Source organism: Stegodyphus dumicola, chromosome 3 (genome assembly GCF_044657685.1).
Source record: "Stegodyphus dumicola isolate Sdum_Otavi_A_Nest chromosome 3, ASM4465768v1".
NCBI classification, from domain to species: domain Eukaryota; kingdom Metazoa; phylum Arthropoda; class Arachnida; order Araneae; family Eresidae; genus Stegodyphus; species Stegodyphus dumicola.
Genome location: NC_140770.1, coordinates 275,875,991 through 275,892,732, shown reverse-complemented (window position 1 = coordinate 275,892,732; position 16,742 = coordinate 275,875,991). Strand labels below are relative to the sequence as shown.

The 16,742-nt window shown below is 35.4% G+C and overlaps 1 protein-coding gene across 1 annotated transcript; it reads left to right on the top strand.

Moving 5' to 3' along the window:
- Window positions 1–838: 838 nt before the first annotated feature.
- Window positions 839–15,837, top strand: LOC118202868 (uncharacterized). Its single transcript, XM_035375077.2, has 5 exons — window positions 839–956; window positions 6,266–6,371; window positions 8,421–8,550; window positions 8,820–8,970; window positions 15,439–15,837. Exons 2-5 carry the CDS (start codon window positions 6,366–6,368, stop codon window positions 15,659–15,661), a joined length of 510 nt encoding a protein of 169 aa, XP_035230968.1. The 5' UTR covers window positions 839–956; window positions 6,266–6,365; the 3' UTR covers window positions 15,662–15,837.
- The last annotated feature ends 905 nt before the right edge of the window (window positions 15,838–16,742 follow it).

Genomic DNA, 16,742 nt, shown 5'->3' with positions numbered 1-16,742 from the left:
ACACGATACGATGTATTTGTATCGTGTCTCGCATAGGACACGATACAAATACATCGTATCACGTTTTATCGCATAGGACACGATACAAATACATCGTATCACGTTTTTATCAACACGTTTGACTAGCGTCATTACAATGTCATGTATGACGTCAATTCCATTGCAAATTTGCGTATCCCAAAAACCAGTAGAACTTTTGCACTCACCCAATACGAGCTTACATACGTTCCCGAAAAAATTCTCTTCCTCCAATTTTAAATACATTTTACTATCTGATATTTCAAATGCATCTGATATTCAAAATGTATTCTTATGCGTTGACAGAACGTTCGAGCAGCATGTAACTTGCAAATGCGCTGGGAGGCCGCTGGTTTTACGATAGTTCTCTCGTTTGTTTCACATTGCACAGAATCTTAGTTCGTGATTTCGGTCGCGGTTAAAAACTCGCTAAACCCTCCACGGCGTTATTGCCGGGAGGTAGGTTTACTGTGCGAAACGGAAATGAAAAAAAAAAAAGTTGCATATTTTAAATATTTCACAGCAGACGAAAATATTTCCTCTTTTAATCTGCCTTTAAATTGAAATTGTCTTTTTCAGAAGAAGTTAAAAACACATAACATGTTTCATCAAATTACATTTGTAAATTGATGAACTATGTTGTGAAATAAAAGGAACCAAAAAAAATGTTTACTCTCATTCAAACGATAATTATGGTACCAAGCATTTCCAAAAACGGACAGCACTGCGTGTGATATTCTTTAGATTTCCGGAAGTCAAGGAGGTCGTGGAGGAAATAGATTACTTATATCCGCAACTTAATTACATGTGAATAAAAAACGAGAATGCTACCCAAATATAAAGAGTTCAGGCCCATTACCGGCTATTTTACTCGATCATCGACTTTCAAACCAAAATGTGGATTCTTATCGTATCGGCTTTGGTCGTTGCTTCTGCAGGTAAGGCATACATCATTTGATAAATTAATGTTTACAATTATGAAGCAGGTTGTAAAAATGGTTATAAAAATGGTAATATTTCATAAAAATGGTAACAGAGAGATTCTAAAAAAATATTGCATTGTTCAACTGAAGAGCCTGTACACCTAAAATGAGAAAGAACTAGCGAAACGTTAATACACGTTTAGTGTTTTCTGAATTAGAACGAACAATTAAAATATTTCCATTTCTAAATACTCTAAATCACTTCAAATCACATACTTAAGTATGTTTGATGCCTGATTCTAGTTTTCGAATTTCGAATGTTTTTTAAGACTTTCAGGATTCCAGGATTCGAATGTCTGTTCATCGTAAAATGATCTAACATAAATGAATCCAGTTTCTTGGTTTACTTAGAATTAGTGAGTAATAATGATATATAAATTTAAGAAACCTTTTTAAAGCACTTAAATTTGTAATAAGCAAGGAAGCTATTATTAAATCCCGAAGAGCGAAAATAGTAAAAATTTAAATATCAATGAAGTATTCAAATTACCGATATGGCTAATAGCATAGTTTGTGTATTCATTTGTCTGTATGGGACAGTAACAGGGAAAACAATCAGTTTAGAATGATGAATATTTCCATAAAGTTAATAAAACTAAATATCTTTTTCTTCCCTTGTATAAAGTATTTCTCCCTCCTATTGAGCATGTCCTCGTGGCGTCATGGTCAACACCTTCGGCGCGTATTCGAGAGGTCCAAGGTTCGAGTCCCGGCGAAGAGATTGCTCATTTTTCATGATTCCTGCTTCCCCCAAAAAGATAAAATATCCTAATCGTTCTGCAGTGGTGCCCGACCTAAAAAGGGTGGTGCATGAGATTCTTCACCATCAGAATTTAGTGAATGGGTACTCTAATCCCCAGTTGCATTTTAAAAAAAAAGGGGTGTATAAGATATTTCTCCCGCTTTCTTAGTATACCTTCTTAGTATACATTCGGCTCGTATTTTAGAGGTCCGAGGTTCGAGTCCAGGCAAGAGCGTTGTTCATTTTTCACTTCTCCAGCTTCAAAAATTAATAACTTAATGACTCTACATTTCACGATGCTTAATAAAAATTAGGAGCTTCCATTAGTTATTAACTTCGAAAACATTTAATTAAAAATTTGTATCTCCTGAATAATTTTGAATTATGTATTATTTATTGTTAATTCATACAGTTGAGAGAATGGTAAGGGATAAAGCGTCCCTTACGATTGGAAAACTGATAATTGACAGAATATTTTTTTAAATATAACATGCTATTCTTTAACTGCAGTGCTTCTGTACCTAGAATAAAAAAAAACGTAGCGAAACCTCTTAAACGATTCCTAGTATATTCCTAAGTAAAAGGAGCAATTATTAGATTTGCCTGTTTAAATGCCTCTAATTTCCATTTAAAGGTAATATTAAATAAATAGAAATATTTGATACCTCACTTCTCCTGTTGTAGAATTTATATTAAATAATTTAGTGCATAAATCATGTAACTCATCATCAGTTTATCTTACATGATACAATTTATCTTCTAACTTGAGTTTAGTTTTAGATTACTTTCGAAGATGCATTACGCAACATTGTTCTACAGTAAAATCCTTCCTATAAATAAAAAAACGCCTGAAGTGTTGTAAATAGGAAAACATTTTTATTTAATGCAGAAGAATGAAAGTTATTTTCATTTCTAATGAGAAGACAAGATATAACAAGAAGTCTAAACACAGAACAAAACAAAAAAGCGGCCGATATTCATTGCCTAAGACAGTCTCTGGCACCTCAATATTGGGTGGTCTCGGAGTCATAACCAAGAAATGTCACACAGAGACGAAGATAGGCTCTGTTCATAGGTTCCATGAGGTTACTGAGTGGGCAAAATAGTTGAACAAATTTACCAATTCGGTAAAGATGTTCGCCCAGGCAATGATGGCCTGTAAGTAGCCGAAAACGGGACAGAGGATTACGTCGTGGATATTCTGGCAGGCAAAGCAATCTTCAGCCATCTACTTTTTCGTCTTAATGCTGTCCAACAATTTCGACCGATGTTTTTGTTTCATAGACTGTTTTATCTTTAGCTTTGATATGACATACTACTGCTCTTGAATCTAATAGCAGGACAGAATTCTCGAATTTATAATTGTAAGACCAATAAATGTTTCAGGGCTATTCTAAGAGCTCTCTCTTCTCAATATCAAATGCACTTTGATGTTTCACAGCAGGGGCTGAGAGAGAAGGAAAAATGGGCTGGAAAAAACTCCCGAACCTGAAGATATTAGACCATCATTATATGACATGTCTGTATAAACATGCACCCAGTTATGATTCGGGTATTTAGCATTAATATTTTCAAAGGCAAGCCCTTTCCACACCTCTACAGATATGTAATTCTTCTTGACTGAATTAATCAGGTCAAGGTGTGTCTTGATTTGGAACATACGAAGGAAGTTTGCTGGCTGCACAGTTTCTTCCGCTTGATCGATTAGTCCACATCCTTCCCTAATTTCAGAATTTTTCTAGGGAGCCACACTGGGTCTTGATATTTTTATTTACGTCCAGGTAATAATACAGAAAGAATCTCCAGTGCGAAGGAACTTTTCATATTATCTTATATGAAAAGCTTTCTCGTCAATAATACTTCTTACGGGCATCATTGACAACAATGCTCGTTTCAGCACTCTTTTCGAAGCTCTATTCAATCAGTGTGCCCTCTTCGGGCACACTCACAGAAATAAACGATAAGTGCTATCCACGAAATTTTACTTGTCTACTCCTCTAGGCCTAATTAGACTCTCTACCTTTTTTTTTTTTTTTTTTTTTTTTTTTTTTTTTTTATCAAACTCCGACTTGAAAAGGTAGCGTGCCGGAAAGGGTTAACATGATTAACTGACACGACAATATAAACAGGCACATACCTTTATAATTAATAACATTCTAAATTAGTGAAAGGGGCCCACTTTTCAAAATTTCAGCAGACAGGAGTTCTTTCCAATCATACTCTGCATAGTGCAGGCTGCCGGATAGAACACAGATGAGATATCTGTAAAGACATAAGAAAAGTAAGGAAAAGCTATTTAAGCGTTGGTCACTGGGGCGCCGGCCTGGAACTCCGCCGTTCTGCTGTTTCCTTCCTGCAGATCCCGGGCTGCTGCTTCCAACAAATCATTCTTATTTCGGTAAAAAAAAAAACTTTCAGCTTAGCAGGGGTTTTCGACGTTGTATGTTGTGTTTCAGCCTCCAAGGTTCAGCTCTCTTCTCCCACTGACCAGCCATGCCATCTCTCTCATCTCAGGAAGGAAATACCCCGACTTCTCAGTAGGTTCTGTCAAGATCACGCTGCGAAGCACCCTTTTTTTTTTTTTTTTTTTTTTTTTTTTTTTTTTGTCCTCTCCGTCCGCTCTTCCAACTACGCAGCAACACTTTTTGTTCATTGGCGATATCTTGAATAACTGGCGAAGTAACGAGCAGTAAAAACGCCGAGTCCGGCAGTTCCAAAAAGAAAAACAGAGAAATCTTCAAGGGAATGACTTCCTCGACTTCCAGAAATTGGAACAGCTTGCTGTCAGACAGTGCAGCCACCCAAGACTACTGCGTGAGGTCAAATACCACTTTTCAGAAGAGATGGGGGGGGGGAATTAGCCTCTCTCGGAGTCTCAATCTACTATAGCAAGCAACCTAACGGACAGACGGCCGTCTGTTTTTCATAGCATGTAATGTTGTTTACTCTGTACCTCATAACTTCCCATACGTAACTTTCGTAGTGGATAAATGTCAATGAATGTTAAGTAAAATTATAAGGAAATAAAGCATAATGGAAAAATAATAATATCTCTGCTTATTTCTAACAGCAGGATAATTTGATAACATCTGATCCAAGCGGTCCACTACTCCCATTTTGTTGTTGTAATCGTTTACAATTACTGTTTTCTTACAGTTCTTTTCCGTGTTCCAACATCAATTATCGACTTATTATGGATTGTATTTATCAAACGTATATCCTTCTTGTCTTTCTAATTCACAACCTCATTTTTTTTTCTTTTTCTGCTGAGTAGACGTTGAAGCCACTCACTGTTTTGTATCTTATGTAAAATGGGGCGAATATTCATAAAACGCAGGTCAAATTCAATTAGAAATAGAATGCCTTATTAGTGATGCCCTCTAGGAGGTATTAGAACAAAAAAAAATTATAACTCAAATAACTAAACATTTAGAAAGCGTTTTAAACGTTTAAAAGTTTCAAAATGTAGAAGAGCGCTTGAAGCGCGTTACGGCCGCCCTGCAGAAGTTTCGCTTGAACGTCCTAAACGCGTTACGGACGACGTAGAGGTTAATTTGTTTTCAGATGGTGACTACTTGGCAAAGGAATTTCGGGGCACAGCAATCCCCAAGTAAGAAATTCAAAAAGGAATTCCAAGCCGACAATTTTGGATGGCAAAATTACTGAACCAATGAATAGTTTTCAACACAATTAACAAATTTAATACTGTAAAAAACTATTATTTTACAGTTAAGTTCACTTAATACACACATAAAAAATTGTTTCTTTAGAAGAAATCATTATATGTATTTATTTCAGAATTGAGTTCCTTTTACAATTAAAACCTTACCATCAGTCAGAAAATATGGAATTCGAGAAACTTTAATAGAAACAGGGGTAAAATTCAAGCTACCTTAATAAAATTAAAATTAACACACCATAGGTGCAGTAACAAAACTTCAAAATAATTAAAGTTGCATAACCAAAATAAAACTTTAACTTCCTAAACAGTAATTTAAAATTAAACAATTTCACCTAAAGAAAACTGATAAAGCTTCCAACTTAAATTTAAAATTTACCAAATGTTTACAGCTTAAAACTTACAACCAACTTTAAACAAACTAAAGCAAAAAAAGTTAACTTCAGTTACTGATCAAAACTGAATAAGAAGCACAATAACTTAAAGCTTGAAATTAACAGCAATTAATACATAACAAATCTAGACCTCTCTAAAACGCGCCGAATTTGCTTACCATTACACCACGAAGGCATGATGGAAGGACGGAGAAAATACCGTATAAATATATATAGGCATCAGTTTTTTTAAAAAACTGTTCATGAACTTCGTCTCTAAATGAAAATCTCTTTTACTTACAAAGAGAATTAGAATTTTAAAGCAAAATATAAGAAGAATAGTTCTCATGACTAGATTATGCAAGCTAGAATAGTTTGTAGAAGACTAGAACAGCAAACTTGAATAGTTGCTATGCACATATAACACAAACCACTTAAATTTTTTGTTTAATTCTTACCCATCCGGTAGCTCTAGTAGAGGATGATTATTGCAAGAAGGGTGCTTATAGAATATGTGAAGCTGAAAAGCCTTCCAGTTTTCCAGAAAATGAGAAGGAGTTCGACGAGACATGTCCGTAAGTATACAAACTTATTTCTCAGCATATTTTCTACTATAAAGTTTCAATAACACTCGAATTTTATTGTACTGCTATGTAGTTTTAACATACGCTTTTCCTTAACGCAGAGGAAAAGGGTAACATAGCAATGGTAATGACAAAAAAATATCTAACATTACCAAAATAATTCTAAATATTCTATTTCTAAATATTTAGTAATAGACATTTCACCAGATATACAACATTTTTCAGTTTTAATGGCAATCCTCTTAAATTCTAGAAGATAATAATCTTTGAGATAAGATAGTACATATATATATATATATATAATTACGAAACGATCTCTCTTCTACAAAAATCTTTGCTTTCCTGTATCCATAATTACCGACGAACCATTTTATTGTATTTTAATTATAATAGTTGCTTTCCGAGTTCAATGTTCTTTGCTTACCTTTTTCTAAAATTTCCATTTCCAGTGTTCTTTACTTTTCTTTTAATAAAATTTTCATTTCAAGTGTTCTTTACTTTTCTTTTTATAAAATTTCCATTTCAAGTTTTCTTTACTTTTCTTTTTATAAAATTTCCATCTTTTCGAGTTCAAATGCCCTTTGCTTTTCTAACTCTTCCCTGTCTAAACGATGATTTATAATTCTATATAGCATTTGTTTAGTAAAGTCTTTGCTATAGTTCTTACTTTCAAAATCATATGCCTTAAGCCTACAATTTTAATATCAAAAGGGACATCTACATCAAGTTCGAAGGGAAGTTCCTTTTAAGTCGCATTTCTTGCCTCTTGCTAAAAAAGCCATCTTAGATTTCAATTTTCAAATAATAGCACAATAATTATACTTAAGTTCTTTCATTTTAATACTTAGACATAATGTAAACAACTTATAAATGCACATACTATTTTACTTTCAGTTCTGACGAGCTTCCGCATTCAGTTTAGGCTTAACGTACATAAAGGCAATACGTTGTTAAATCCTTGGTAATAATTCTTCTTAATCCCACTTCTGAAATGTTAGCTTAACTTACTTTTTTTTAAGAAATATTCTTCACTTATGTTAATAATTCTCTTTATTCTCGCATTACTTACGTATCACTGAGACAATACAATTGAAAATACAAATTACCATACGCACTTCAAAAAACATTACCGTTCAAATCGGCTTCCATCAAAATACTCTCTCGTTTCCAGTCGGGGAAAATATATTTAAAATAAAATGAATGCGTTGCGTTTACATGTGTGGCAGAAGATGGTTTCTACCGACTTGGAACTTCTGAGGGAATTTTAGAACAAGTACATTCTATTCATTCTACAACTATTTACTTACGTTTTTCATTTATATCACATTTCTTATATTGCACTCATTTTATAAAATACTATTCTTTCGTTTGTTGTTAAATATCGCAATAAGAAACGCTGTTGTCTGCTATGGCAAAAACATTTAGCAATTTATTACCATGTGACTTATCATCTGCCGGTCGGGTCCCTGAACACACATTTCCACTTCGATAAAATCCTGACGAACGGGTAGGCTGCATGTGAGTTTTCGGGGTTCCACCTCTCACGTGAAACATTAATAGCGAGTTTCTCGTAAAATCTCTACGATGCCGAGTCTTCTATTGTGCACAGCCCACCAGGGGCCGGGAGGTAAAGTCGCTGAACACTGGTAGTTCCGTCCGAAATTCGAATCACGCGAACGTGATGGTTACCTAAGTGTCTTCGTGCTTTTACCCATGTGCAACGTCTAGTTAGAGCCGGTTTCCTTTAGAAAGACCTCTACGAAGGCATATATCCCTTTAGGCAGAAAGCCCTCGAATGCTTTACCTTAATCAAATAAAAAAAAAACTCTTGCAAAGATAACCCTTGTGAACTTTTTTATCATGATCCAGATAACCTTAATCATAATCTTTAGGTATCACATAAATAAAAGTAAAGTAATAAAAGTATCGCATAAATAATTTTATACAGTGTTTTTCGTATATGTAAATCGTATTTCATAAACATTTTGCAAAATATTAGAATATCTGTCAAATTTAAATTATGAGCACTTTTGTTTTCAGTATTCTACTCGAGCAGTTCCGTTGTATGCAGGACATGCCTTAAAATGTCAAGCAGAAAGGCTTCAATGGTATACTTCACATTATGAGCTTCTGCAAGATCTCTGCCGCAAAGATTCGATCCTTCATGAAAGTAATGTTTTTATTTATAATTATTCATTTCTGAACATCGAAATGAAGAGAGTTTTCATTTTTCATCTTTAGTTTACCGTTGTCGTATCAGACGATTAAAAAGTCATGCGATTTGGCAATTCGATTTCTCTTAAAAAATATTTTCAGTTATTTTTAATTTTTATCGATTAACTTTCCCTCGTATTGGTGACTGTACACTGAGTCATAAGATTACAATTATTATATAAATTAAAATGCATGAATGTTTAATAGCACTTCTCTATTAAACAGCTATTGCAAAGAATATAGGATGCATCAAAGACAGCGTAACGGAAGAATGTTCAGAAAAAATATCCGCAGTTCTCGATGCTTACGTAGATTCCTTAAACGGAACAGGTGCTGAGCCCTTTGCTGAAGAAGATTGGAAGAAAGTTGAATGCATGTAAGTATACTTCCTATTTTCTAATCAGGCCTTTTTAACTTCTTACATTTCGTGAAAATTGGAGATCTTCTGTCCACATTATGGAAAAATCCCTTCAGTTACATTTTATTCAAAATCACTTTGGAAAAGGATTTCTTCAAGTGTTTTTCGCTAGTACCTTTTATTTTTTTTAATCTATACTATTAAAATCTGTGAGCGTCTGTCTGTTTGTTTATTGCATTAGATAGGAATGAGAAAATATTTTTAATAAAAGTTCGGAAAAAGGTGAAAAATATCTTAAATATTTAAAGTAATAGATATGTGTCACAGTGCAATAGATTATGACTCTACATAATTCACGAAAAACTTACTTTGGAGCACCGTATGGTTTCAAAAATAAACCTCTATCAGAAAAATGTTTGAAAAACGTAAAAAAATAAATATTTGATGCTTTATTAATGTCCCTTATTTTCATATGTCCTTAACGTTTTATTTATATATAAATTCCCAGGTTTTTACTTGAAATTATTACTTAAAACTAGTGGTAATGCTAGTGGTAAACTAATGCTAGTTGTATTTTAGTTGGCACTAAGAACAATTTAACTTTTATGTTTAAAATTATTCGTAACTTTTCGTCGGATAGTGGGGCTGAGATGGTCTGAGTCGATGTTTGGATTTATCAGAACCATTTTAAAACTTTTAACTGTTTCAGCCCACCAGGCAATTCCTGGTTAAATTTTGATAACATTCAATTTTCTAATAAAACAATTTTATGTGGATATTTAAATGCACATAGTGTACTCTGGAATCATAAGCCATAAACAGTGCAGGAAGAGCTATGGAGGATCTCTTGGATTCCAATACTCTCGAACTGATCTACAGAAATTCTGACACTCCTACGTACCTTCACTATAATGGAAGTAGTACTAACTCTTATTTAACTTTGGCTTCAAGTGACTTAGCAGATGAGGCGAACAGAGAAATAATTTATGAGCCTGGTTCTGGTCATCACATTCTTGTTTTTTCATTTCAAATCAATGGGAAAATATCTAAACAATAGTATTATTTTAAGAATGGAATTTTATGAAGGCCAATTTAAAGGCTTACAGAGATGAATTGGAGGTTCTTAGTAAACCAACAAAATATAGGAAAACAAATGTAGATTCCACCTTGTCGTATTTTTTCAAGACCATTTCAACAGTGGATAAGCTTTCGATATCTAGAGGTAAACAACACAACTACAAACACATCTGGAATGATTAACTTACTCTGTTAAGGAAACAGTCTCTTCAGGCCCGTACTAAGGCTGAAAATTCTAACAACCCGGAAGATGTCAGAAATTGGAGAAAGAATACTGCAGTGCTCCGTAAAAAAAAAATCAATTTAGGAAATCGCAAGAGTTTCAAAACTTTTTAAATAATATTTACTACCGTAAAGACAGTGCTAAAGGTTTTAAATTTGTAAATAAATTGAAACGTGACGACCCCCCCCTCTTTCTTAAAGGGCACCAATATTTTTTAAAGGAAAGGCTTTAAAATTTGACAAAGATATTTCTAACGCTTTTATGAATTTTTATGCTTCTAATAAACGTTTGAGAGGTGAACTTAAGAGAGATCAAAAGCTGATGAAGAAATTGTTCAAATACTCCCATAGGAGTTTGGGATTTGAACAAGAAATTTTGATGTTTTGGAACTAGAAAAATATATTAATTATCTAAAGATAGGAAAAGGTCTAGCCACATATAATACCCATCCAGAGTTTATTAAAAATCTAGGATAATGCTCAAGTGTCCCTTCTACGTATTTTTAATCATAGTTGGAACACATACTATGTACCCACGATGTGGAAAAAAGCCATTATTATCCCTATTTTGAAAAAGGATAAAACCTGCAGATAATAAAAAAAGCTATCGACCTAATCGCATTGAATAGTGATTTGTCGAAGATAATGGAAAAGATGATAATTTAAAACTGTTAACTAGCTGCGGCACCAATGTTCTGTTGCGAGACCTATGTTCTGTTTCTGAGAGAGAAACCTATGTTTTGTTTCTATACTTTGCCGAAAAATCATGGGCACCAATGCTGTGTTACGACTTCCTCTTAGGGAGGAAAACTAATACAGAAACAGACAGATGAAATCGCAACTAACTAAATCTACTAACTAATCACTGAGAAACTAAAATATTAAGAGTTTGCTAATTACCAAACTTTTAGTGATCGTATAAGTGAATTTTTAATGCATTGCGTTGTGAAAATGCATCCGGGACCGCGCCGTGAGAGGATCGAGTAAACAACATGTAAGATCAATATATATATATAAGAAAAACACATAACAGATATAAAGAAAACATAAGTAATAGGTTTCCAGATTAAATATCAGTTTATTCAAATTCCTCACAATAAAAATTAAATCTTATCCTAATCAGAGAGTCAAATTTCTTATTTGTGTTACATTTTCAATTTAATTATTTTAGACACAGGGGAATTCTTCAATTTGTCATTTACTTTTTGTTACATCTAAATTCATGATTTGCAAATCTATTACATGACTCTTTTAATTTAACGGGTACCCGTTCTATAATTTCTAAGAGGTTAAGGAAAAACATATTATTTACAATTCACATCTGTTCTAAGGAAGATTACACAAACAACTTAAATTTTTACATCCTAATTCATATAAAGACCTTAAGGTTTGTCTCGGTAATTTAGAAGGGGAAAGGGAACAATTAAAAGCCTGAGAATTAATTTAAGATTCGACGTTGTTATTTTACATTCCAAGGAAGTCGTTGAAACCTTACTTAAAGTTCAAACACACAAAAAAAAAAAAAAAAAAAAAAAAAAAAAATAGAAACTTATCTTGTGGTGTACATCTTGAAGTGGAGAACTCGTATCCTAATAAGAGTTGACGTCGGCGTCGCATATCCATGGTTGCAAATGGAAGTTTCAGAGGACATCGTCCTGTCCTGGCACTATTGGCGAAACACACACGGCAGGTAACTGGTTTTCATAACGACGAAGCAATTTTCACTCTGTAAATCAGAAAGAGGAGCACTGCTGCCCAGCACGGCTGTCCGCCTGGATCCTGAAAGTCTTAAGTCACTCGCCCGGGTTCAATTTCGCCTTTTAACCAGAACGCGGCAGGGGAGCATGTTTGCAGCTCCCGGCCGGAAACATCTCTCTAGGCAATTACAGCTCGCCTTCTCTCGCTCATCCCAAGAACAAGCTCGAAGTTACAATCTTAGCCCAAAAGTAAGTAAGTCCACCCAGTAAGTGATTCCAAGAGTAAGTGAGTAAAGTCTCTCGCCTCTTAGTCAAAACGCGGCCGGGGAGCATCTCTCTTCGTAAATTACATCGTTTCTAACGCTCAACCCCAGAGCAAGTTTCAAGAGTAACGTCCAAAAGTAAGTTCCGCCCGAAACGTGATTCAAACTCGAATTTTCTCTCCTTCACAAAACGCGGGCTCCAACTATGGCTTCAATTATCGCCCCCTTAATTTGGGCAAAATTTGCGTTTCAACCCCAAATGCGAAAATAAGGGCGAACGCGCATGCGCGCCCCTCTTCAATTAGCCCATCGGACCTTCCGATCGCCAAAACCTGAATGACTTACATCGAAGTGGTAACCTCTGACCCTTCTGTCACGTACTTCCTGTCCTAAGGTCAACTGCACAATGAAATTTCTTCTAGAACATTCTAAAGGACAAAGCGCGCGAAATCATGACTTAGCAAAATTGCCTCCCTTTCCCTGCTTCTTTTCACAATGAATCAAAGCCTGTACAAAAATTGCAAATAAAAGAAAAATAAATAATATCCTTTAAACTAAATAATATTCCCAGAAGCATCTGTTTTTCCCCAAAATTAAAGCATTAAAATAAATAATTCAGAATCAAATAAAATTAAGATTTCCATAAATCAGAAAATCATTCACCTAGTTTTTATAACGCGATCAGACAAATTCTCTACACAACAAAACTTGGTTTCTGGAGAATAACAGTCTATTGTCTTCTAAACAAACTGGATTCAAATAGTATCATTTCACTGTCCAACAAGTGTTTATGTTAGTCAAGCCATTAAAGAATTTTTAGACAATCGCTTGTCTGCCCTGACAACATACATAGACTTTGAATCAGCTTATGATAAAGCGTAGAGACTACGTACTATCCAAAAATTACAGAATTTGGGAATAAATGGCAAGATGGTTTTATGAATTAAGAATTTCTTATCACAGCGTGTTGCTGCTGCTAGATATGGCTGTGACGTTTCTAAATTTAAACAGTCCAAAACTTGCATCTCACAGGGAACAGTCATCAGGCCAATTCTTTTCAATGTTTTTATTAACGATTTACCAAAGACTCTGGAACCGTGGGTGAACTCTGCACTTTCTCCCGACGATTTAGTTATCTGGATTAGTGCTTTTAAAAAGAAGCAGGATGGTTTAAATGGTGCTCTATAAGAGCTGGAATATTGGAGTCAAAAAAAATGGTATTAGAATAAATCAGGATAAGAGCACGCGCCAATTTTTCATTCTGAACAGACCTTTACCCCGAAGGTAACATATACGGGTATAGATGTTTAACATAACGATTTGATAAAATATCTTGGTTGCATCCCCAATCCATGCTTAAATTGGAAGAAACATGTATAACATTTAAAAATTAAATCTGTAAGAAGACTTTCTGTCTTAAAACGTTTGGCTGGCTCAAGGTGCGGCTGTGACAGAGAGACACTGGCGACTCTTTACAAATTACACATTCAACCAATTATTGGTCATTGTAGCGAAGTCCTCATCACGGCCCCGGAGAACGTAGTCCAGATCTTCGAAGCCCAGAATCAAGCGTTACGCATAAACATTACAAACCAAGCGTTAACGTTCCAGAACCAAACATTACGTATAATTACTGGGGGCATAGAGGTCTACTCCTATTCTTGCCATGCAGCCTTTCACCGGTTTGGCACCTGTTCATGATTGTATTAAGAGAAAAGTGATCTTATTATACCAGAAGTTGGTGCGTTTGTCCGACAACCCTTTTTGGAGGAACTATAATAAGGAAATTTCTAGGAATCTTAAAATTGGCTTAATACAGGCTACTCAGAGAGAATATAATGTTTTGGAGTTGAGCGGAGATTATCTAATTTTACCTCCTCCCCATTGTCCCTTGGACTTTTTGAATTTGAATAATCTTGATCTTATTCAAAGAGCTGTTAAAAACGAAATGATGGATTCACAATTAAGATCTATTGCAATGGAAATTATTGGGATTCGCTAAATTCAAAATGAGTGGTTGCATGACTACACTGACGGCTCTATGTTAGAGAGAACGCGCGGTGCTGCAGAAGGTATCCATAGCGAGCTTTTCGGTTTCGACTTAGCAATGAGACTTCTTACTACTGCCTATGAGAAGTTATTGCTGAAATCAAAGCTATTACTGTGGCTTTTCAACAACTGTCTATTCGTAGCCACTCTAGGCTGTCATGTTGTCTTATAAAGGTATTTCTCCCATCTTTTTGGCATGCCTTCGTGGTCTGCACGCTCAGCGTGTAGAGCTCAGCGGTTGGATTCCCGCCGAAGGTGTTGCATATTTTTCATCTCTCATGCTTTCAAAAATGCTAATGTCTCTACAGTCTGATTCCAAAAGTGCGCTGCTTCAAGCTCTACTAAATAATCAAAATAGTTCTCAAAGAATCTTAGATTGTAGGCCTTTTGTTTAAGGCAATGGCACACAGAATTTCTTTTCAATGGATTCCATCCCACTGTGGAATTATGGGAAATGAAAAAGCTGATACTTTGCCTAATAAAGGAACTTCCATAATTTAACGCATTAATCGACTGCTTTCATTTCATACGACTAAATTGTTTGCTAACCTGACTCTTAAGAAAATTCTTAAGCAGGATATGATTCAACGTGCTGTGGATAGGACAGCACGTGCTGTGGTCGGAGGATTCTGGAGGAAGAGACAACTTTCATTCCCAGTTTTCCACGAAAGACAGAAATAGATCTATTTAGACGTCTGACCAGACATGACTGTTGTGAGACCACCTCTACAGAATTCGAGTGGTGGGTTTCCCAAACAGTATTTTGTCTGACTCCAATCAGCCTATGATTTTTTAACATTTAAATAAATTTATTACACTTTCTCGATATGAAGACATTGTTAAAAAGTATTGGAGAGCACGTGAACTAAGGGCTTAAGGGCTAATGTTTGGCATTTGTAAAATAAAACAAATGTTTCATTTATTTTGCATTTTTAGTCTAAATGTTACGGTTTATCTTTTCTGTTCTGCTACTGATGGAAAATCCGCAAAATCTTAAAATCCCTACACCCTTTGCCCCAAGTATTGCGGATTTCTGGCCCTCTGCTGTAATAGTAAAGTATTTAAGACATACAGAGGAAATATTCCTCCAGTAAAATTCATCTGAATTACTAATAGAGAGAAACATAATTTAAGAATATACTTGATAATGTTTTGATTAATATGTTATTTTTTCTCAGGTACGACGCCTACTCCGTTACTTGCGCCGCTGATAGTGCTTCACGAAAATGTGGCAGAATGGTTAAGGCTTCCATTCTAGAAATGGCCCGTCGTATTAATTATCTCGAAAGGACGGAAAGATGCCCTAGAAATGTGAGACAAGAGATGGTTCAAAATATCCCAGATATGGAGATCAGCATGGAGCAAAAACTGCTGCTCGAAGAAGTACTCTTGGAAATCTGAAAGAAGAAATGGATGAAGCAGATACCAGAAGAAACTCATTTCACGTGCATTAATTGATATTGTAGAACATACGATTACGAAATTGAATGTATAATGAACATATGATTACGAAATTGAATGTACTTTTTGTAAACAATTTTAATTTGCTGTACACTAAAAACTTTTTCTTTTTTCAATACAGCTTAAATGTCTTCCTGATCCCATCATCACTCAAAAGTGAAACTTGCGTAAAAAACGGTCGACGTCTTTTACTAGCAGTTAATAATATGAGGCAAAGCTCTAAATCCATGAAAGAAAGCTTTAGCCTTCTCGACACAAAGAAAACAAGGCTAAACCTGCTGAACTGGGCGATGCGCTCGAAACAAAGCGTTGTTTTTAGAGTAAGAGGGTGCTGCTGAGGAGACATGTGACGTCTCACTGTCTCGTCGTTACGTAGTGGAACATTTTATTTTTGGTTCCTTATCTGAACAAATTCTAGAGCCCCGAACAGGAATAGTGTTTAGTGACACTAACTGGCGCAACGAAGGGCCCAGTTTAAAATTTCGGACAATGCATAGATGTTTGTAAGTGTACAGTATCTCTGCGGCATGGGCACACTCTAAATATGTGGCCATCTGAAAGTGTTCTCGAGAGGTTGATTGTACGGAAAGAGGGTGGGGAAGACTTTCGGACCTGCCAACCGGGGTTACTCTTCTTCAAAACTGGGGGTGGAACCAAGGCATCTTGATGGGAGAAATCCGCAGCTAATCTTTGCTGACGTCAGAGTCAAGCGCGGTCAGTCAAGATGATAATGGGTTATAAGGTATTTCACCCACTTCCCTAGCGTACCTTCGTGGTGTAACGGTAGCACTCTGGGCCGGTATTCCAAAGGACCGTGGTTCGATTCCCGGCGAAGGCGGTTGCATATTTTTCAATTTTCTGCTTTCAATAAACCTAATGACTCTACAAGTGGCGCCACAACTAAAAGGGTTGTGGATGATCATTCTCCGCACCCAGGATTTGGCGACTAGGTCCCCCTAAAACCCTAGTCGCCCTTTAAAAAGGGGAGTATATAAGGTATTTCTCCCACTTCCCTAGCGTA

Bases quoted from the DNA above. Each gene is read 5' to 3' on its own strand.
- LOC118202868 (XM_035375077.2), top strand. The intron at 8,551-8,819 runs GTAATGTTTTTA...TCTATTAAACAG, and splicing joins AGATTCGATCCTTCATGAAA to CTATTGCAAAGAATATAGGA. The intron at 8,971-15,438 runs GTAAGTATACTT...ATTTTTTCTCAG, and splicing joins TGGAAGAAAGTTGAATGCAT to GTACGACGCCTACTCCGTTA.